This window comes from Saccopteryx leptura, chromosome 1, assembly GCF_036850995.1.
Source record: "Saccopteryx leptura isolate mSacLep1 chromosome 1, mSacLep1_pri_phased_curated, whole genome shotgun sequence".
NCBI classification, from domain to species: Eukaryota; Metazoa; Chordata; class Mammalia; order Chiroptera; family Emballonuridae; genus Saccopteryx; species Saccopteryx leptura.
The window spans coordinates 6,707,804-6,730,030 of NC_089503.1; the positions used below are offsets into that span (position 1 = coordinate 6,707,804).

General features: G+C 40.3%; 1 protein-coding gene across 1 annotated transcript in view; it reads right to left on the reverse strand.

Moving 5' to 3' along the window:
• Window positions 1–22,227, reverse strand: part of TOP6BL (TOP6B like initiator of meiotic double strand breaks) — a 69,210-nt gene that overhangs the window by 21,726 nt on the left and 25,257 nt on the right. The window contains exons 4-9 of the mRNA XM_066360000.1: window positions 21,731–21,840; window positions 13,891–13,974; window positions 11,372–11,427; window positions 10,935–11,006; window positions 9,908–10,103; window positions 407–557 (exon numbers count right to left, since the gene is read on the reverse strand). Of these exons, the coding sequence (XP_066216097.1) occupies window positions 407–557; window positions 9,908–10,103; window positions 10,935–11,006; window positions 11,372–11,427; window positions 13,891–13,974; window positions 21,731–21,840 (669 nt within the window). The remainder of the gene's footprint in view (window positions 1–406; window positions 558–9,907; window positions 10,104–10,934; window positions 11,007–11,371; window positions 11,428–13,890; window positions 13,975–21,730; window positions 21,841–22,227) is intronic.

Consider the following 22,227-nt stretch of genomic DNA (forward strand, 5'->3'; position numbering starts at 1 on the left):
TTGTATTTATATGGTAGTTTAATATTTTCTAAGTAATTTTATGTGGGTTTCCTCATCTCATTAGGAAACTTTTCTCTTCCACAACAGTTGATATAATTGCTCCCTCAGTAACCTTTCTAAACCCCCAGCGTTGATAGATTAAGGTACAACAGAAACTCTCTGAACAAGTCCCTACAAGATGAATGCTATTGCAGGAGGACCAAGCATAGAAGGAGCAAAAGATGAAGTGAGAGGAGAACCAGCATCAACATGTAATGGGAAATGGCTAGGCGCTGATCAGGCCTTGCCTCTTGACAGTTTGCCTCATTCCAGGTGGACTCTCAAACATACACCTGCTCTTTGTATTTCCTTGCATTTCACCGCCAGTCTCCAGTTTTCTTTATTCCTGTACGAGAGGGAGATATACCTCTATCCAAAGTAAGATTCAGATTGGGCACCATACAGAAGTGGTACTTCTTCCAGTCAATAAAGTAAGAGGTATCTTTGAAGACAGTAGTAATTGACTGTTCCTGGTGCGGCAGTATCAGAGGCAGACCTAAAGGTCCATAGAGAAATATGTATAGGTGCTAAAGAAAACTTCCAAATTTTAGGGTTTTTTAAATGAACACGTAGTCATTTCCATAAAACAAGCATAACATTAACCTGATTCACACTCCCCAAAATAAACTAGGGTGCTAGGCAACTACGTATTAGCCCTTTTACACATTGAAAATAGGTGCCAGGTACCCAAGACAGATCCACTAGATCCCTCACTTATTCTGGGTTTAATCAGTGTGAGCTACAGGTACAGTATTAGGACAATTAGTTATTTATGCATCTTACTCATTCAATGATAGATTTGAGTGGTACCACAAGTTAAACACTGTACTAAGTTCTGGGGATACAAAAGATAAATATCCAAATTTAATACCTACCTTTAAGTTATCATTTATAGTATGGGAGACACTTGTAAAAACCAGTAAAGCCTGACTAGGCGGTGGCGCAGTGGATAGAGCAGGGGTCCCCAAACTACGGCCCGCGGGCTGCATGCGGCCCCCTGAGGCCATTTATCTGGCCCCCACTGCACTTCCAGAAGAGGCACCTCTTTCATTGGTGGTCAGTGAGAGGAGCATAGTTCCCATTGAAATACTGGTCAGTTTGTTGATTTAAATTTACTTGTTCTTTATTTTAAGTATTATATTTGTTCCCGTTTTGTTTTTTTACTTTAAAATAAGATATGTGCAGTATGCATAGGGATTTGTTCATAGTTTTTTTTTATAGTCTGGCCCTCCAACGGTCTGAGGGACAGTGAACTTGGCCCCCTGTGTAAAAAGTTTGGGGACCCCTGGGATAGAGTGTTGGACTGGGATGCTGAAGATCCAGGTTCGAGACCCCGAGGTCGCCAGCTTGAGCGTGGGTTATTCTGGTTTGAGCAAAAAGCTCACCAGCTTGGACCCAAGGTCGCTGGCTCCAGCAAGGGGTTACTCGGTCTGCTGAAGGCCCACAGTCAAGGCACATATGAGAAAGCAATCAATGAACAACTAAGGTGTCGCAATGTGCAATGAGAAACTGATGATTGACTGCTTCTCATCTCTCCGTTTCTGTCTGTCTGTCACTATCTATCCCTCTCTCTGACTCTCTCTCTGTCTCTGAAAAAAAAAAACCCCACAAACAAACAAACAAAAAAACCCAGTAAACTGTAATACAATGTGATATATGCTAAAATATGAATATACAACAAAGGACTATCTTCCAGTATTTGAGTATATTCAGATTGAGAAGGAAACTCCTTCTCCCATCTCTAACTCTATTCTATAACCAAGACAAAGAAGGACAGGCCCCTGAAATGGTTTCATTCTCTTGACTTCCTATTCCCCCTCTCATCCTACCTATAACCCAAGGTTTATCGATCTCGATCTCGGCATTACTGACACTGTTGTGGGTGGTGGGGGGAGGGCTGTCCTATGCGCTGTAGGATGTTTAGCAGCACCCCTGGCCTCTACCCCTTCCTTCTTTCATGACAATCAAAAATGTCTATAGACACTGCCAAATGTCATCTGAAGGCAAAATTACCCAGTTAAGAAGTACCATTTTTGTCCCCTGAATTAAGGATAAAGAGATCATAATACATTCTTTTTTCTTTTACAGAGACAGAGAGAGAGTCGGAGAGAGGGATAGACAGGGACAGACAGACAGACAGGAACGGAGAGATGAGAAGCATCAATCATTAGTTTTTTGTTGCACATTGCAACACCTTAGTTATTCATTAATTGCTTTCTCATATATTCCTTGACCACGGGCCTTCAGCTGACTGAGTAACCCCTTGCTCAAACCAGCGACCTTGGGCTCAAGCCAGTGAGCTTTTGCTCAAACCAGATGAGCCCCGTGCTCAAGCTGGCGACCTAGGGGTCTTGAACCTGGGTCTTCCACATCCCAGTCCAACACTCTATCCACTGCGCCACCGCCTGGTCAGGCCACAATACATTCTTCCCCTATTTTTTTTTTTAATTTTTTTTTTTTTACAGAGACAGAGAGTCAGAGAGAGGAATAGATAGGGACAGACAGGTACACAGAGAGATGAGAAGCATCAATCATTAGTTTTTCGTTGGGGTTCCTTAGTTGTTCATTGATTGCTTTCTCATATGTGAGCTTGACCGTGGGGCTACAGCAGACTGAGTAACCCCTTGCTCAAGCCAGCAACCTTGGGTCCAAGCTGGTGAGCTTTGCTTAAACCAGATGAGCCTGCACTCAAGCTGGTGACCTCGGGGTCTTGAACCTGGGTCCTCCGCATCCCAGTCCGATGCTCTATCCACTGCACCACCACCTGGTCAGGCCCTATTTTTGTTTTCACCTTTTAGTAGGATAAACACAAAGCACTGAGTATGAAGATTAAAATTCTTACCCAGTAGGCACTGGGGCATCATGGAAAGTCACAACAGAACAAAGGTTGGCCGTGCCCATAAATGAAATCTCCATCACAAATCCAAGAACATGAGCTGAGGCCAATACATTCACTGTTTAGAGCCAGGGGAGCTATGACATACTGCAAAGCAGAGTAAGAGTGGAGTATTTGAAGAGTCAAAATATGTGATTGTCTTAATTGGATTAACCATTTACATTCAAGAAAAATATGCTACAGTTTGGTTTGGTTTAAATTGACCATCTTGTCTGATTTTCTTTTCTTTTTTTTTTTTCTTTTTCTGAAGCTGGAAACAGGGAGAGACAGTCAGACAGACTCCCGCATGCACCCGACCGGGATCCACCCGGCACGCCCACCAGGGGCGATGCTCTGCCCACCAGGGGGCGATGTTCTGCCCCTCCGGGGCGTTGCTCTGCTGTGACCAGAGCCACTCTAGTGCCTGGGGCAGAGGCCAAGGAGCCATCCCCAGCGCCCGGGCCATCTTTGCTCTAATGGAGCCTTGGCTGCGGAAGGGGAAGAGACAGAGAGGAAGGAGGGGGTGGGGGTAGAGAAGCAAATGGGCGCTTCTCCTATGTGCCCTGGCCGGGAATCGAACCTGGGTCCCCCGCACTCCAGGCCGACGCTCTACCGGTGAGCCAACCGGCCAGGGCGACCATCTTGTCTGATTTTCATCTGTTCCTAGCATTGTTTTCTTTTTCTTCTTTTCTATTCTGTGAATTCTATTTTGAATTGGATATATATTATAATTCCATTTATTCCTTGTTTTGCTTATTAGACTATTGCTGTATTAACTTAGGACTTGTTCTAGGCTTTATAATATAGAACTTTAACTTACCATAGTCTACCTTCAAGCAATATAGCAGTTGACACATATACCATGAGAATCTTTCAACAATATGCTTTCATTTCTCCCCTCCTAACCTTTCTGCTACTGTCACACACTTTACTTCCACGTTATAAGCCTTATACACTGTTGTAATTTTTGCTTTAAAGAGTTCTTTTATAAAGATTTTTAAAACTGGGAAAAAATCTTTCATATATATCCAGATGGTGGTTAGTGCTCTTCTTTATTTGGGTAGATCCAGAATTCTATCTGCTATCATTTCCTTCTCCTGAAGGATTTCCTTTAACATTTCTTTGAATATTGGTCTGCTGGTAATAAAGTCTTTTGCATGTCTAAAAAAGTCTTTATTTTGCCTTCATTTTTGAAAAATATTTTCTCTATTTATAGAATTCCATCCAGGTCAATAACTTTTCTTTTTTCTTTCATTACTTTAAAGATGTGGCTCCACTTTCCTCTACTTTACACTGTTTTCAATGAGAAATCTGCTGTAATTCTTATCTTTGTTCCTCTATATATAAACGTATCTTTTTATTTCCAGCTGCTTTTAAGATATTATCTTAATTTTATTTATTTATTTATTTATTTCAGTGAGGGGAGAGTGAGAGAGAAGAGAGGAGCAGGAAGCATCAACTGCCATATGTACCTTGATCAAGCAAGCCCAGGGCCTCGAACCAGTGGCCTCAACATTCCAGGTCAATGTTTTATCCATTGTGCCACCAAGATATTTTCTTTATTACTGGCTTTAAGCAATTTGATTATGACATGTCTTGGTATAACTTTTATCATGTTTCTTTTTTTTTTTTTTTTTTTGTATTTTTCTGAAGTTGGAAATGGGGAGGCAGCCAGACAGACTCCCGCATGCGCCCAACCGGGATCCACCAGGCATGCCCACCAGGGGGCAATGCTCCGCCCATCTGGGGCATCACTCTGTTGCAACCAGAGCCACTCTAGCACCTGAGGCAGAGGCCATGGAGCCATCCTCAGCGTCCGGGCCAACTTTGCTCCAATGGAACCCTGGATGCGGGAGGGGAAGAGAGAGACAGAGAGGAAGGAGAGGGGGAGGGGCAGAGAAGCAGATGGGCACCTCCCCTGTGTGCCCTGGCCAGGAATTAAACCCGGGACTCCTGCACGCCAGGCCGATGCTCCACCACTGAGCAAACTGGCCAGGGCCTATCATGTTTCTTATGTTTAGGGTTCATTAACCTTTGTGGATCTGCTGGTTTACAGTTTTCATCAAATTTAGAAAATTGGGGGACATTATTTCCTCAAATATTTTATCTGCTCTCCCTCCCCTCAGGCCCAGTTATACTGAATTAGGCCACTTGAAATTATCCCACAGTTCACTGATGCTTTTTTTCTTTTTAGTTTTATTTTCTCTGTTTCATTTTAGGTAGTTTCCATTGCTATGTCTTCAAGTTGACTAATCTCTTCACTGCAATGTGTAAATCTGTAATTAATCCTATACACTGTATTTTTGTCTTAAAAACTGTTTAATTTTTTTTTTTTTTTAACAGGGACAGAGAAAGAGTCAGAGAGAGGGATAGATAGGGACAGACAGACAGGAACGGAGAGAGATGAGAAGCATCAATCATCAGTTTTTCATTGCAACACCTTAGTTGTTCACTGATTGCTTTCTCATATGTGCCTTGACCGGGGGCCTTCAGCAGACCGAGTAACTCCTTGCTGGAGCCAGCGACCTTGGGTCCAAGCTGGTGAGCTTTTTGCTCAAGCCAGATGAGCCCATGCTCAAGCTGGCAACCTCGGGGTCTCGAACCTGGGCCCTTCCGCATCCCAGTCCGATGCTCTATCCACTGCGCCACCACCTGGTCAGGCAAAATTGTATAATTTTTATCTGTACAAGTTAAATTTGGATCTTTTCTTAATATGTTTGATCATCTTCTCCTGAACATAGGGAACCAGTTATACCTGGTTTAATGTCCTTATTTACTAATTTTATCATCTATGTCAGGGGTCGGGAACCTATGGCTCGCGAGCCAGATGTGGCTCTTTTGATGGCTGCATCTGGCTCGCAAATCTTTAATAAAAAAAAAATAACATTAAAAATATAAAACATTTTCATGTATCACAATCCATTCATTTCCTACTGCTCACGTTCATGGTTGCGGGTGGCTGGAGCCAATCACAGCTGTCCTCCGGGACAACACTAAATTTTTATTGGATAATGCGTAAGGTACATGGGTCCTTGTATGGCTCTCATGGAATTACATTTTAAAATATGTGGCGTTCATGGTTCTCTCAGCCAAAAAGTTTCCCGACCCCTGATCTATGTCATTCTGAGCAGATTTCCATTGATTGATTTCCTCCCTTCCTTATGGGTCCTATTTTTCTGATTGCTTTTCATGGCAATTAATTTTTTAAAATACTTTTTTAGATTTTATTTATTCATTTTTCAGAGAGAGAGAGAGAGGAAGAGAGGAAGAAAGAGAGAAAGAGAGAAGGGGGAGAAGCAGGAAGCATCAACTCCCATACATGCCTTGACCAGGAAAGCCCAGGGTTTCAAACCAGCAACCTCAGCATTCCAGGTCAATGCTTTATCCACTGTGCCTCCACAGGTCAGGCCATGGCAATTAATTTTTACTGGCTGCCTAACATTTTGAACTTTACCTTATTGGATATAGAATATTTTGTATCCTATAAATATTCTTGAATTTTTTTTCTTGTACACTATAGAGAAACATGGAAACAGTTTGAGCCTTCTGCATCTTACTTTTAAGCTTTGTTGGTTGGGTTCAGAGAAGTCTGTAGAATAAGGCTAACTTTTCCCCACTACTCAGGCAAACCCTTGATTCCTTGTGAAATATGAGATGTTCCTTTCTTCCTGACTAGTAAGAACAGAAACTATTTCCAGCTCTGTGCATACTCCAGGGATTACCCTCTGTCTAAAGCTTTCTCTGTGTACATTTCTCTTATCTTAAGTACTCATTTATATAATTCCTACCGTCCTGGACCTCCCTGAACTCAGAATGTTACCTCAACTCCAGAGAGATTCACTAGACGTATCCCCTTCCTGTGTTGCAGCTTGGAAATTCTCTCTAGGAAGTATGATGGGGCAATCATGGAGTTAACTTTTTTTGTGTAGCCTCTTTCCAAAACCAATGTCCTGCATTGCCTGCTGTGTAATATATGAAAACTACTGTTTAATATAACTTGGCCATTTTTTTTAGTTGTTCAAAGTGGAAGGTGAAATCCAGTCCTTGGTATTCTATCATGGCTGGAAGTGGAAGTTTCTAAGCCCTTTGACATAATTTCATTGGCTTTTGATAGCTTCCTTGCTTTGTGGCCCAACAAGATGGCCAGTTTGTCTTGTACATTTCTACTTTAGGCCTAGAGTCAGCCACTTCTCATTTTTAGTGAGCAATGATATTTAGAGAACACATTTTGGGTGCTATGAGTGCTCATTGTTCTAGAATTTTTCCTTGGACAGAGATAAGAAATATCTAATTTTAAAAGTCAGAAAAAATTAGTGATTCATAGTGGTATTTTCAATTCCACTTTAAGATTATTTTTTCAATTCTTTGAATTTATATTAATATATTTTCTATCTCATTTTTGGTTCCTAAACATGTTAACATTACTTGTTTCATAACAAGTATGCATAAAATAATTTCAATATAATAATACTAATATTATTACTAAGAATCAACACCACCAAATTAATTTTAAGAGCTCTTTGCAGTTCATTTCATCCTTACGAGTATATTCCACCAAGAATGTACAGCCAAAACACTATGCTCTAAAGTCAATTAAATTAATTTTTCTTACTGTCTGGATTATAACATCAATATGATTTACAGCCTGACCGGTGGTAGCACAGTGGATAGAGTATTGGCCTTGGACATAGAAGTCCAAGTTTCGAAACCCTGAGTTCACCAGCTTGAGCACGAGCTCATCTGGCTTGATCACCCCAATGCACAGCTGTGCTTTTTTTTTTTTCTTGTGACAGGGACAGAGAAAGAGACAGAGAGAGAGACAGATAGGGACAGACAGGAAGGGAGAGAGATGAGAAGCATCAATTCTTCATTGTGGTTCCTTAGCCTCCTTAGTTGTTCATTGATTGCTCTCTCATATGTGCCTTGACTGGGAGGCTCCAGCAGAGCGAGTGACCCCTTGCTCAAGCCAGTGAGCAACCTTGGGCCTCAAGCCAGTGACCTTTGGGCTCAAGCCGAAGACCTCGGGGTTTCGAGCCTGGATCCTCCGCGTCCCAGTCCGACATTCTATCCAATGCGCCACCGCCTGGTGAGGCGGGGCTGTGCTTTCTGTAGTCCCTTTCTTTTCAAATCTTGACCCAGAAATTCCTCCCTATTCACTAGCTCTTGGATACTTTTACAGTGTTGTAATATTTTATCCAGCCTTTGTCTTCAATGGGAGAGTAATTACCTACCATTTTCAGAAATTGAAATTTCACTAGACTTTTCATAGAGCTCTCTCTCCCTTCACTAAAACATCACCTCCTTAGTCTTCACTGACCAAACTAAAGTATTTAAAATAACATTGCCATCATTCTCTATCTCTCTAACTGATTTATTGTATCTTCATGGTACTTATCATTTCCTGATATCTGTTAAAACTTACCACTGAAATATGAACTTGTAGAGGATAGAAAATTTGTCTTACTTCCTAAGGGAATGGAATGAGAAAAAAGAAGGAACTTTTATATTTTACTTTATACTCATCTGTAGGATCTAGATATTTTTAAAAGCATATTTTAAAACACAAGATGTCCATGCATAATCTTTACCACAATCCTCCTCCTACCTCCTCCTAAAAGAGATTCTCAGCTGATATTTACCATACCATGACGTTGGCCCTCTATTGTTATTTTTATAATCTACTATTACTTTATTTACTCCTATAGCTTTAATCATATAGTAATAATATCTAATATTTATTGAGCTTATGTGTATTTCAGGCAGTATACAAGTAGCTTGATGTGGATTATTATATGTAATAAGTCCTAAACAAAGAAAGAACCCCAAAAGAACAATAAAACAATCTTTGCATTATTATTATCATCTCTATTTTAAAGCTGAGAAAATAAACGCTTAGGCTGGTTGAGTAAGTTGCCCAAGGTCACAGAGCTGATTAGTGGGGAATTCAGCATGTATACCCCTGTGCTGTGCTCTAACCAAAGCACTATACTATAGTATAGGTAACTCGAAGGCTCTAAAATCTATCTCTAAATATCAGTTCCAAATTCCAGACAAAAATGTCAATATAGCTGCTTGTCATTTTCAAAGGCTATCCTGCTACGCACCATAAACTCATGTTTAAAGCCAAACTATTCTTCTTAATACCCCCACCATCACCGAAATCTGTTATGATTTGCATCTTGTTGGTAGTATCATTATAGTGTCAAATTATTTGTTAAATTAAATGTCAAATTATTTGACATTTACTTCATATATTAAACCATTAATTCATTTAAAGTACACAATGATATAGGTTTTAATACATTCAAAGAATTGTACAACCATCACTGTCATCCATTTTAGGACAATTTTATAACCCAAAAAAGGAATCCCTCCCCATCTAATTTCTGTCTCTATTCCAGATACAGAAATCTTGATATCTACTTTAGCCATCTCCTGCCCCTAATCTTTCCCAACTCCAACAATAAATTGATTACCCCATTATGTTGATTCCTCCCAGCAGTAAGTCTCTCAATCTCTCCTTTCCGTACTCATCACACTTTTAATTCAGGCACTCAATATCTCTTACCCAGTTCACCTACTTATTTACTTAGTGACCACTGACTTCTCTCTCCCATCCATCCTGTACAGCGCTACTAGAAACTCCTAAAACATCTAACGGTTCCCCACTATACAGAGAATAAAGTTCACACTCCTTAGTGTAGCACTCAATGTCCACCACTTTCCACTCCAACTGCCTTTTCCAGCCTCCTCTCCCTCTTGCTCCATTCATACCCTGCCTCAGCCACACTGAATAATATGAAGAGTCACATTTCATAGTTTTCAGTTTCTTGGAAAAATTTTCAAGCTTGGCTTTCATATTGGATTTTTGTTTTTATATAAATCATACTGGCTTTGAGACATGGAGTTTATATGCTTAAAGCTTTTCTAAAATTGATGCATAACAATTCATTTTCAAAGACAATTGTATGGATTCTGTCATCAAAAGGATATGGAGACTGAAGAAATCCTATTCAAGTGGTTGGAAGAGATCGTCGGGCAGGGACACACAGCAGCAGCTGGGGTCAGTATCAGCTCTCCCAACAAGTCCTTGCCAGTCACATCATTGGGGATGAAAAGCATTACTGGATGTCCTAGCACAGGATGGATTCTGCTGCAGAGTGATTGAGTTGTACCAAGTTCTGGTATACTGTTAAAAAACAAATAATAAAAATTTAGCTTTTTTCCTCCTAAGAAATTATTTAAAAGGGCATTCAAAATTCCTTTTATAATCTGTAGCATATGCATAATCAAATAACCTGCCATATCAGTTTTGTTGGAATAAGTAATTTGTGTTCCAATCAGGGAATCACAGGCAACACATGAGTAAAAAACAGACTTAAAAACCATGGGTGCTTTCTTCAGTCTAAAGGTCTTATGACTACCAGTGCTGATACAGAGCATAAAAAAGTTCATGTCCACTTTGGATTCTGTGTTAGTTGGTTAGCATAGCAGGACAGGTGGAGGTATTGGCCAGTCCACATTTTATCTACCTCAGCCACGGATTTTTTTATTTTATTTTTTTATTTTGCAGTCTTAAGAAGGTGGAGATAGGGAGAGAGATAATTTCCAAACCTATGCAAAACGCTGATGTACAAACAATAACACAAAAAGAATTCCTCTGTATTCATAATATCTCTCTAGCCAAAAGTTCAAGTAACCTTTTAAATCCAGTCCTCTCTTCTCATGTCTAAATGGGATTGGAATTACAGGGTATGTTTTGTTTCATTTACAGAGGAAAATAAAGCATGGAGAGGAGAAAGAATATGTCCTCATATCAATCAGCATATATATTCAAGGAGGCAGGGATAATAATAATTTTCAATACAAATAGCTTAAACGTTTTACTTTCACTTTTCTTAAAGACTCTAACATCTGGCACTAATAAATGACAAGTGAGACCATTTTCAATTTCTGCCACATTCATATTCATAACAGGAGAGTAAAACATGGAGAGGGACAGCAATGCTTCCCACTTCACCTCATATAATGCTGACAGTTTATGACAAGAGCAATTCCATTCGACAGGTTCAAAGTAGGTTCATTCTCTGCCCTGCAAAGCAAAGAAAAGCTAAGCTTTATCTCAAAGATTCTAATACTAATTTCTGCCTGATACAAATTTTGGTATATGACTATTACCACCCCCAGAGATTACTGAAATTCAGTAACCAACGGAAAATGACAATTTTTAAGTCTACCCACTCTAGTTAAAGGGATAAACATAAAAGATTTAGGTGAATTTATTTACTCGTTAAAAGCTAATACAGAATAAGAAAATGTGTGTGTGGGGGTCTCAATACATTTCAAAGTGACTGGCTGAATAAATCAAACTGTGAACCCACTGGGAATGGGACAGTAATGACTGAGAAAAGCTATAGAGCCACGGCATACACTTGAGCCACGGATTTAAGAACTCACCCAAAGATTTCCGTGGAGAGGATTCCATTTACCTTCACACTGAAATTAAATCTAATCTGCAAAATAAATGGTGTGTGAGATTTAACATGAACCAGGATGGAGATGGGAAAACCTCCATACTCAACTCCTAAAGGAGATATCCTTTTTATCACCTTTTATCACTTGCACTATCCCTAACCATAATTAACACTTGTCTGTACTCAAACTCTGTATCTTAAATATGTTGCATCCTACACTATAAGTAGTCACAAATTATCAAGAGATCATACCCTTCTGTCCTTTCCTGTTCTCCTAATGTATCTCTTCTTCCCTTTCTTTTTTTTTTTTTTTCTTTTTGAGACAGAGAGAGAGTCAGAGAGAGGGATAGACAGGGACAGACAGGAATGGAGAGATGAGAAGCATCAATTATTAGTTTTTCATTGCGCACTGCAACACCTTAATTGTTCATTGCCTTCTCATACATGCCTCGACCGCAGGCCTTCAGCTGACCAAGTAACTCCTTGCTCGAGCCAGCAACCTTGGGCTCAAGCTGGTGAGCTTTTTGCTCAAACCAGATGAGCCCTCGCTCAAGCTGGCGACCTTGGAGTCTCGAACCTGGGTCTTCCACATCCCAGTCTGACCCTCTATCCACTGCGCCACCGCCCGGTCAGGCTCTTCTTCCCTTTCTTAAAGGAACTATCCATTTTTCTCCCTATTCTTTCCATTGTTATGACACAAGGAAACTACATGCCTTTTTTTTTTTTTTTTTTTTTTTTTTTACAGAGACAGAGAGTGACTCAAGGGACAGACAGACAGGAACAGAGAGAGATGAGAAGCATCAATCATTAGTTTTTCATTGCACGTTGCAACACCTTAGTTGTTCATTGATTGCTTTCTCTTATGTGCCTTGACCACGGGCCTTCAGCAGACCGAGTAACCCCTTGCTGGAGCCAGCGACCTTGGGTTCAAGCTGGCGGGCTTTTTGCTCAAACCAGATGAGCCCGCACTCAAGCTGGTGACCTCAGGGTCTCGAACCTGGGTCTTCCGCATCCCAGTCTGACGCTCTATCCACTGCGCCACCGCCTGATCAGGCTCCATGCTTTTTTTTTTTTTTTTTTTTTTTGCCTTTTCTTCTCCTGTCCCCAGCTGATGTTTTTGTCCTCCCTCCCATTTATTTCAGTAACAATTTCCTACCTTCAACCTACATTTTCCTTTCAATATGACATAATGGGTAATAAGGGACTCCAGAGCCAGACTGTGCTCAAATCCTGGCCCTGCAAGTTATTTAATCTCTGTACCAGCTTCCTCAGCTATAAAATGGGGGTGATGATAAAACCTATTCATGAGGAGTGTTACGAGGGTTAAATGAGTAAATGCATGGAGAACACTTAGAACAGTGACTGACAAAAAATAAGCACTAAACCCAGCTGACAACAAAAAAAGTAGGAAGCCAACAAGAGAAAAGAGGGGAAGTCATATAGCATACTTAACTTGTGTATCTTTATAAATATATCAACTATAGATAATAAAAAATTTTGCTCTTCAAAGTTCAAAGTACTTTATCAAAACTTGCTTATTTGTTCTGTCATTTTAAAAAAGGAAGTACTCAGTAAGGTTTAATATCCAGGTTAAGCAGAAAAATGAAACACAAAGGAGAAAAAAAAGAGGTACCCTAAGTGAGAAAATAAAAAGAGTAAATAAGTAAAAATAGGAACCCAAAAGAGATCTCTCTGTATCCAAGGGCTCCCAACTATATGTCACATGACCACCATCAAGACTGCCTTAGGGACATAGAAACCAAATCAATTCAATATTAAAAGTTATAATCATGTCATTAAAAGAAAGAGAACCAACCAGATACTTCTATGTTTTACAGAGTAGAGGTCTTTTGAAAAAATGACTTACCTTATTTCCCCATGTATAAGATGCAACTTAATTTTGAGGCCCAAAATTTGAAAAAAAAAAAGTATTACATAAAGTTATTGAACTCAAATTTTATTTATCTACAGCAATGAACACAAAAATAAGCGCAAAAAAATGGGAAATGCAAGTAAAAAAATATACAACCACTGCATGGGACGCACCGTTTTTAGACCCCAAATTTTTCTGGGAAGTGCGTCTTATACATGGGGAAATATGGTAAATAAGAGACTCCCCTCTTTTTAATTTAATCAAGTGAGAGGCAGGGAGGCAGAGAGACAGACTCCCACATGCACCCTGACCAGGATCCACCTGGCAACCCCTGTCTGGGGCTGATGTTCTGCTCATCTGGGGCCACTCCTTCATTGCTCCACAACTGAGCTATTTTAGTGTCTGAGGCAAGGCCATGAAGCTGTCCTCAGTACCCGGGGCAAACTTGCTCATTTGAGCTAATTTGTTGTAGGAGAAGAGCAGGGGATGGAGAAGCAGGTGATCACTTCTCCTCTGTGACCTGACTGGGAATCAAACCTGGAACTTCTACATACCAGGCTGATGCTCTACCACTGAGCCAACCAGCCAGAGCAACAAGAGAATCTTTATTGCGCAAAAGAACAGCTTACCTTAGGGTGTACCATGACAATTTTGCGTAAAAAATTCTTTATAACCAGAATATCTGTCATCCAAGTTCTTGGATTTTTATCAACCTGTAACAACATAACAAAACATCCACCAAATAAACACAAACAAAAGCACAAGTGAATCAAATTATGGTATTTCTTCCTACAAAAAATAACACCTCAGAAAGCTTTTCAGGCATCCAAGGGGAAACGTCTTTGGGTCTGAGACATGGACACATAAAGGGAATGTAACAGCCATCACTTCTTAGGTTCAAGTATCTATTTCATGGAACTTCAGGAGATAAATGAACAATAATCAGAGTACAACCCACAATCTCAAAACCACTTTTTGGAACAAATTTAAAAGTAATCCATGCCTGACCAGTGGTAGTGCAGTGGATAGAACATTGACCTGGAACACTAGGGTCACCAGTTTGAAATCCTGGGCTAGCCCAGCCAAAGCACATACAACAAGCAAGCAAAGAACAACTAAAGTGAAAGCAACTATGAGTTGATATTTCTCGTTCCCCCCACCTCTCCTCTCTCTGTAAAATCAATTAATAAAATCTTAAAATAAATAAAAGTAGTTCAGACTGGAGCTGAGAAGAGTAACTCTATCTTAACTCTACCATTCTAATGTGGGTCAATCTGTATTAAGAATATGAATGAAGTTGAAGGAGCAGATGCTAAAAGAAACCTATTTTTTTTAGGTTAGAGGAGGGGGCTAGTGAAGCAGACTCCCACATGCACCCCTGGGATCCACCCAGCAACCCCATCTGGAGCCCGATGCTTGGGTACCAAGCTATCCTCAGCACCTGAGGCTAGTGCGCTCCAATGGAGTCATCCTCAGGGTCCAGGGCCATTCTTGAACCAGCTGAGCCACTGGCTGCAGGAGGGGAAGCAGGAGAGAAGGCGAAGAGGGAGGGGGAAAGAAGCAAATGGTCGCTTCTCCTGTGTGTCCTGACTGGGAATCAAACCTGGGATGTCCATACACCAGGCTGATGCTCTATCCGCTGAGCCACAAGCCAGGGCCAAAACCTATTTTTGAATGCTATTCATTCTTCCAAACATTTATTTTTAAGGAAAAGTTGTAAAGCAAAAAATTCAAAGCCAGAAGACCTGTGTTCTAGTATTGGGTCTGTAAAAATTACTTAAGTAACCATAAATAAAAAATCAATTAACTGCTCTGGATCTTATTTCCTAATCTGAAAAAGAGGAATAAAATTTATTCTTTTTACCCCACAAAAGTTTTAAGGATCAAATAATAATCTGAAAGTATATGTTACTCATTGTAATAATAATAGATACCACTTATTGAATGCCGACTATGTGGCAAGCATTGTACAGGTGCTATATATACATTACCTCATAACAATCCAGAAGGCAGGTATTACTACCCCTTTTTTGTAGATTAATAACAAAAACAGCCTAACCAGGTGGTGGCACAGTGGATAGAGTGTCGGACTGGGACACGGAGGACCCAGGTTCAAAAGCCTGAGGTTGCTGGCTTGAGTGTGGTCTCACCAGCTTGAGTGCAGGGTCACTGGCTTGAGCATGGGATCATATACCTGACTCCATGGTCTCTGGCTTGAGCCCAAAGGCCATTGGCTTGAAGACCAAGTTCGCTGGCTTGAGCCCAAGGTCATTGGCTTAAGCAAGGGGTCACTTACTCTGCTGTAGCCCCCGTACCCCTGTCAAGGCACATATGAGAAAGCAGTCAATGAACAACTAAGGTGCCGCAATGAAGAATTGATGCTTCTCATCTCTCTCCCTTCCTGTCTGTCCCTATCTGTCCCTCTTTCTGACTCTGTCCCTAAATAAATAAATAACAAAAACAAACTGAGGCTCACAGAAGTTAAGTAACTCAGTGATAGAGCCAAAATTTGACCCTATGTCTATCAAAAACCCATTGTTCATGCTCTTTCCAATACAGCCTGACACCTCCCTACAAATATAAGACTGACCATCCAATGAATGTTTTCTCTATTTCAGAAATGTTGCTAAAGTATCTTACTTATATTACTTCACTTACCCCTCATAAAAACCCTATTAGGTCCCTATATTAATCCACATTTTCTGAGGTTAAAAGCTTTTCTAAAGGTATCTAATCTTGTTCCAAAGCTTCGGTATTAACTACTTTCCTATACTAACTCACTATATTTAATATAGTGTCCCTAAAACCAAAGTTAGAGAGTCACCCAGAAAAGGGAGAAGTCCAGGAGAATGAGAAGTAGAGTGAGAAATCAGTAAGTTCTTATTGGTGGCTCAGAAAACACAGGGCTATGTACTGGGTACATACTAAAGGGAAAAAAAAGGTCCAACCTCAAAATCTCATAATACAATAAAGAAAAACATGCAAATATATAATAAAGAATAAATTATAATACTTTTTATAAATACACTTAAAAGAGATCAAGAATTGTATGATGAGTGGGGATAGTTAGAAAAAAAGATTTTTAAAAATTATTAGAAAAGCCCTGGCCAGTTGGCTCAGCGGTTGAGCGTCGGCCTAGTGTGCGGAGGACCCGGGTTCGATTCCCGGCCAGGGCACACAGGAGAAGCGCCCATTTGCTTCTCCACCCCTCCGCCGCGCTTTCCTCTCTGTCTCTCTCTTCCCCTCCCGCAGCCAAGGCTCCATTGGAGCAAAGATGGCCCAGGTGCTGGGGATAGCTCTGTGGCCTCTGCCTCAGGCGCTAGAGTGGCTCTGGTCACAACATGGCGACGCCCAGGATGGGCAGAGCATCGCCCCCTGGTGGGCAGAGCGTCGCCCCATGGTGGGCGTGCCGGGTGGATCCCGGTCGGGCGCATGCGGGAGTCTGTCTGACTGTCTCTCCCTGTTTCCAGCTTCAGAAAAATGAAAAAAAAAAAATATTAGAAAAATGGATGAGAATTATTTGAAAATTCTGGAAACAAATTTAGTATTATTCGTACACATAAATAGTGGTAATTAAATAGTAACTGCAGCACACATGACATGACACATCTTCATTTAAAAATATTATACAATGCTCAAACAGTAGAAAAGCAATGGTCTCTTAAAAACATTTTCTGTACTTAACACTTAAAAAAAACTTCCTGGCACAGTTTCAAACTTCTGTAACCTTGGTGATTATAGGGTATATTATAGAAAGGACTAATTATATCTAGCAGCAAGGCAACCAAGTAAGTGAAAGTTCTTTGACTTCTGTGAGCCTCAAAGAACTTACTAGAGAGGGGCTATAATTAATAATGATGAAAGCTACCATTTACTGAACACTTGCTACATGACAAGCAGTTTAAATGCAAGCAGGAAATACCCAATTTTATTGATAAGAATAATGAGACTAAATAAGCTAATTAATTTGTCCAAAGTCACAGATAACTAGTTAAGTGGCAAAACTGAGATTCAAACCTAGATCTGACTAACTCCAAACCACACATTCCACTATGCAATTCTGCCCCTCCAAAGAATGTTCATTTTCTATGTATATAACTATCTGAATCAGATATTACATAATCTATTATTGTTTTTTATGAATCCTGACAGGCAGTGCTTATGCATGACTACTGAATATATGTATTTATTCACTCATAAAACACTTAATGTGGCTTATTATATACCTGAGCCTATAGAGATAAATAAGACAATCTCAGTTTGAAGAGTTCACAGTTAAGTAGAAGAGAAATACAAATAAATAATTTTTATGACAATGTAAAAAGTTTTATGATTTAGATATATAAGAGATGCTAAAGAAATACAGTAAGGATTGGCACATAATCTAGACTGAGAAGATAATGAGACATTGTGAGGTCAACAGGTGGTAGTTACACAAAGCAAATAGCTTCTTTTAAGATCTACTCATAAATTGTTAAGAGAGACAAACAGATGGCCAGACAGACAGATACACTCTGACTGTAAAGTCTTTTACAGCCTTTTATAATTGGGTGTCAGAAACCCAGTACCATGGCCTGACATACCTACAGAAGTAGTGAATTTAATTAAGTGTTGTTAGAAAAAATGGAAGCTGCCAGCCCTGGGCAGCAGAAACCACTACTGAATTATATGTTTCAGCCTTCACCTTTAAATACAAGTCTAATTATATGATAGAACTGGGAGCTGTTTCATGCTTTGAAACACAAACTTATGTATTCACGGGTTCAATGTAACTTTCTAGGAGAAAGTCAATCAGTATCTCTGTCTCTTTAAGTAGAAAAATAGATAAATACAGAGATCTATAAGTATCAATGCATAGGTATGTTTGTATGTGTAAATATATATCTGTACCCATTTTACCATTTAGTATTATGGCAAAGATAAATATAAAAATGAGTAAAGATATCAAGAAGGTCTTATAAAATCAAATTGTTTTTGGAGGGATATGTTACCCAGCCTAATGGACCCTAAGATACAGGACTGACACAGTATAACCAAAAAACCCCGCATGCCTCCTAAATGAAGTTTTCTTCAGTCTTCCCTGAGATTAGTTCTCCTCACATGACCCAAGTAGTGGATCACTTATTATAGCTTATTCATGGATGTCCGCTATGAACCTTGCTTCTTCACCCTCCTTCCCCACATGAAATGTATACAATGAAATCTTTCACAATATCCTCTTTTTCTCTTCACTCTCTTCATTCAAATTCCTTTTAAATAGCTTCCTAGTACCAGAGGCAATAAAATGTAATGGAACAAATGCTTTCAGGAAATCCTTGTTCCTCTGAGGTTATACTACTCTTTTACAAACTCTCTTCATCCATCACCAACTGATTACTGGGCACTAAGCTCACAGTTTTCCTCTGCACTCCTAGTCCTGCCATCATCTTGGCTGATTACCACATCCAAGTAGTTGACCAGTCTAGTCAACAACTTAGTCTCAAAATTCCCTGGCCTCTTCAACTCCAATGGTCTTGACTACCACTCATTTCCAGTCACCTATTTCCATAGCCATAGCTTGTAACTATACCATTCTGGAAACCTTAAACTGAAATGTCCCACTCCTTATGTGAAAAACTGTATACCAAGATATTACTAGTGGCTATCTTGGATTAAGTCAAATTATCTGTGCTCTAAATGCTCTCTTTGATTTTCCTTAAGGGAACACTGCTTTTGCAATAAGGAAAGAAAAAAAAAAGACACTTTATCAGTCTGATGACAACTTCCTGTTCCTTCAAGTCTCTAAACCCCTTACACCCAGGAAATCTGTTTCTCAACCTCATCAAGACCTCTAGATCTTGACCCCTTCCCACTGGATTAGGTCCCCTTCCCGTATGCTATCACAGCATTCAGTGCTTACCTCTATCACTACACATATTACACTGTATTGTAATCATCAGTTTATCGTTTCCTTTAAATTCCAAGCTTTTGGGGGGATCAAGTAACATGTTTTGGAACTAGCACAGTGAGGCCGACTTGAACAAAAACAGGTTTCTGAATAAATACTGAAACAGCACTGAACAATGAGTAAGACTGGTTCAAATTCTGTCACTTAACTTCTGTAGGACCTTCAGAAAGTCAGTCAAATTCTGTAAATCTGTTTTATCTGTAAAATGGGGTGATAATCCTTGTGCTATTCACTTCATAGAGTTGTCAGGAGGTTTAAATAATATATAAATGTTAGGTATAAGAATTATCATTGTTTAGACTGGCTAAAACATGTGATCCCCTTTTCTAGAACTGCTTTCCTTGGTTCACTGGCATCAGCTTTTTTATTGCTACTTGACACTAATAATTTCAAAGCTGACTAACCATTAACTGCTCCAGATTGTTTATCCTTCGGTTCCCCTAAAGATGATAAGGCACAACTAGGGATATCTGTTGTCCTGGTACCATACTCATTCCTTCTGGAAGGAGCATATGATTATTCAAACATGGGAAAAGGTCTCCCAAGTGCCTCTTGGGAGAATGTTTAAGGTACATACTCTAATTCTTTACGTCTTCACCAACTCAAAAGAAAGATTTGAGAATTGTTAAAGGGAATAGAGAACTCAATTGTCACTCATAAATATGGGCTACATATAAATCAATAAAAATCTTTAGGCCCTGGCCGGTTGGCTCAGTGGTAGAGCGTCGGCCTGGCGTGTGGGGGACCCGGGTTCGATTCCCGACCAGGGCACATAGGAGAAGCGCCCATTTGCTTCTCCACCCCCCCCTCCTTCCTCTCTGTCTCTCTCTTCCCCTCCCGCAGCCAAGGCTCCATTGGAGCAAAGATGGCCCGGGCGCTGGGGATGGCTCCTTGGCCTCTGCCCCAGGTGCTAGAGTGGCTCTGGTCGCGGCAGAGCGACGCCCCGATGCCCCAGACGGGCAGAGCATCGCCCCCTGGTGGGCAGAGCTTCGCCCCTGGTGGGCGTGCCGGGTGGATCCCGGTCGGGCGCATGCGGGAGTCTGTCTGACTGTCTCTCCCTGTTTCCAGCTTCAGAAAAATACAAAAAATACAAAAAAAAAAATCTTTAAACAGCCTGCCTGACCAGTGGTGGCACAGTGGAGAGAGCATCAACCTGGGACACTGAGATTCCAGGTTTGAAACCCCGAAGTCGCTGGCTTGAGCACAGGCTCACCAGCAGCTTGAGTGCAGTCACTGGCTTGAGCATGGGATTATCAATATAATCCCAAAGTTTCTGGTTTGAGTCCAAGGTTGCTGACTTGAGCAAGGGGTCACTGGCTTGGCTTGAGCCCCCACCCCACCCCCAGTCAAGGCATGAATGAGAAGCAATCAATGAACAACTAAAATGATGCAACTATGAGTTGATACTTCTCCTCTCTCTCTCCCTTCCTGTCTCTCTCTCAAAAAAAAAAAAATCTTTACACCAACCTAATAAAAATGTATACAAATAGGATCTGCTTGGCAATCCATTTTTATTTTCTTTTTCAGAAGACCCCAATTTAAATAATGGCTTCTTTCAGTGGTTCTCAAACTTACTTGCACATTAGGAATCATAGGGATTTTTAAAGTATTCCAAAGCTCAGGCCACATTTTTTATGACCTGAATTGTGTCCCCTAAGATGCACATGTTGAAGCCTAGTTCCCCCATGTGACTGTATCTGGAGATAGGACCTTAAGGATGTAATAAAGTATAAACGAGATCATAAAGGCAAGGCCCTAATTTGATAGAGCTGGTGTCCTGATAAGAAAAGGAAGAGATATCAGCCCTCTCCAGATATATACAGAGGAAAGACCACATGAAGAAACAGTGACGCCTGACCAGGCGGTGGCACAGTGGATAGAGCGTCGGACTGGGATGTGGAAGACCCAGGTTTGAGACCCCAAGGTCGCCAGCTTGAGCACGGGCTCATCTGGTTTGAGCAAAAGCTCACCAGTTTGAACCCAAGGTCACTGGCTCGAACAAGGGGTCACTCGGTCTGCTGAAGGCCCACGGTCAAGGCACATATGAGAAAGCAATCAATGAACAACTAAGGTGTCGCAACGAAAAACTAATGATTGATACTTCTCATCTCTCTCCGTTTCTGTCTGTCCCTATCTATCCCTCTCTGACTCTCTCTCTCTCTCTGTCTCTAAAAAAAACCAAAAAACAAAAAACAGTGACAAGGCACTCTGATCATGGACTTCTAGTTTCAAGAAGTAGAAGAAAATAAATTTCAGTTGTTTAAGCCACCAATCTGTGGTATTTCTTTACGGCAGACTAATGAAATCAGAACCTTTTCGGGTGGGACACAAATATTAGTATTTTGGAAGCTGCCAGGTGATTTAAAATGTGTACAGGGAAGTTTGGGAACCAACGCCTTATTTTATTTCAACTTGGAACTGTAATTCACCTAGGGTTTCCTTTCCTGTTATTAGATTTGTAAAAAAAAAAAATAAATAACAATCAAAACATCAGTGATATGTAGAACCACAACAAAACCTGCCTCAAAAATCATCTGGAAAGGTGTTACCCCGGCTATGTTCTGAGAACAGCTGGCTCCCTCTGAAGTCCAATATAGTTTCGCAGAGAATCCGGGCAGTATAGATCGCACCTCTGTGTGAGAAGAAATGGTGACAAAACAGAACAGGCAGTTTGGATAAGCACCAGAATGTCTGGAATTGTTTATTAAACTTAAGAGCCAAGAAGGCTTTTCTCTGATGAAAAGATTATCTACAAAATTTAAAATGTGACTGGAAATAGCTATGCATCAGCAAATTGAACATTTAGAATTACATTATGGGGTTAAGACATTTAATCTCATGTTTTTAATTTTTTACATTTGATAACTCATTTATATTTTCAGTGAATTTCCACAAGGTCATATCCAATGCCAGAAACCTTCAAAGCCGACAGTTCTATCAGATATTCTTTTATTTTTTAATAAATCAATTCATTATCTAATAAACACAAATCCAGTAAGTGAGCTATTTTAGAACCAAA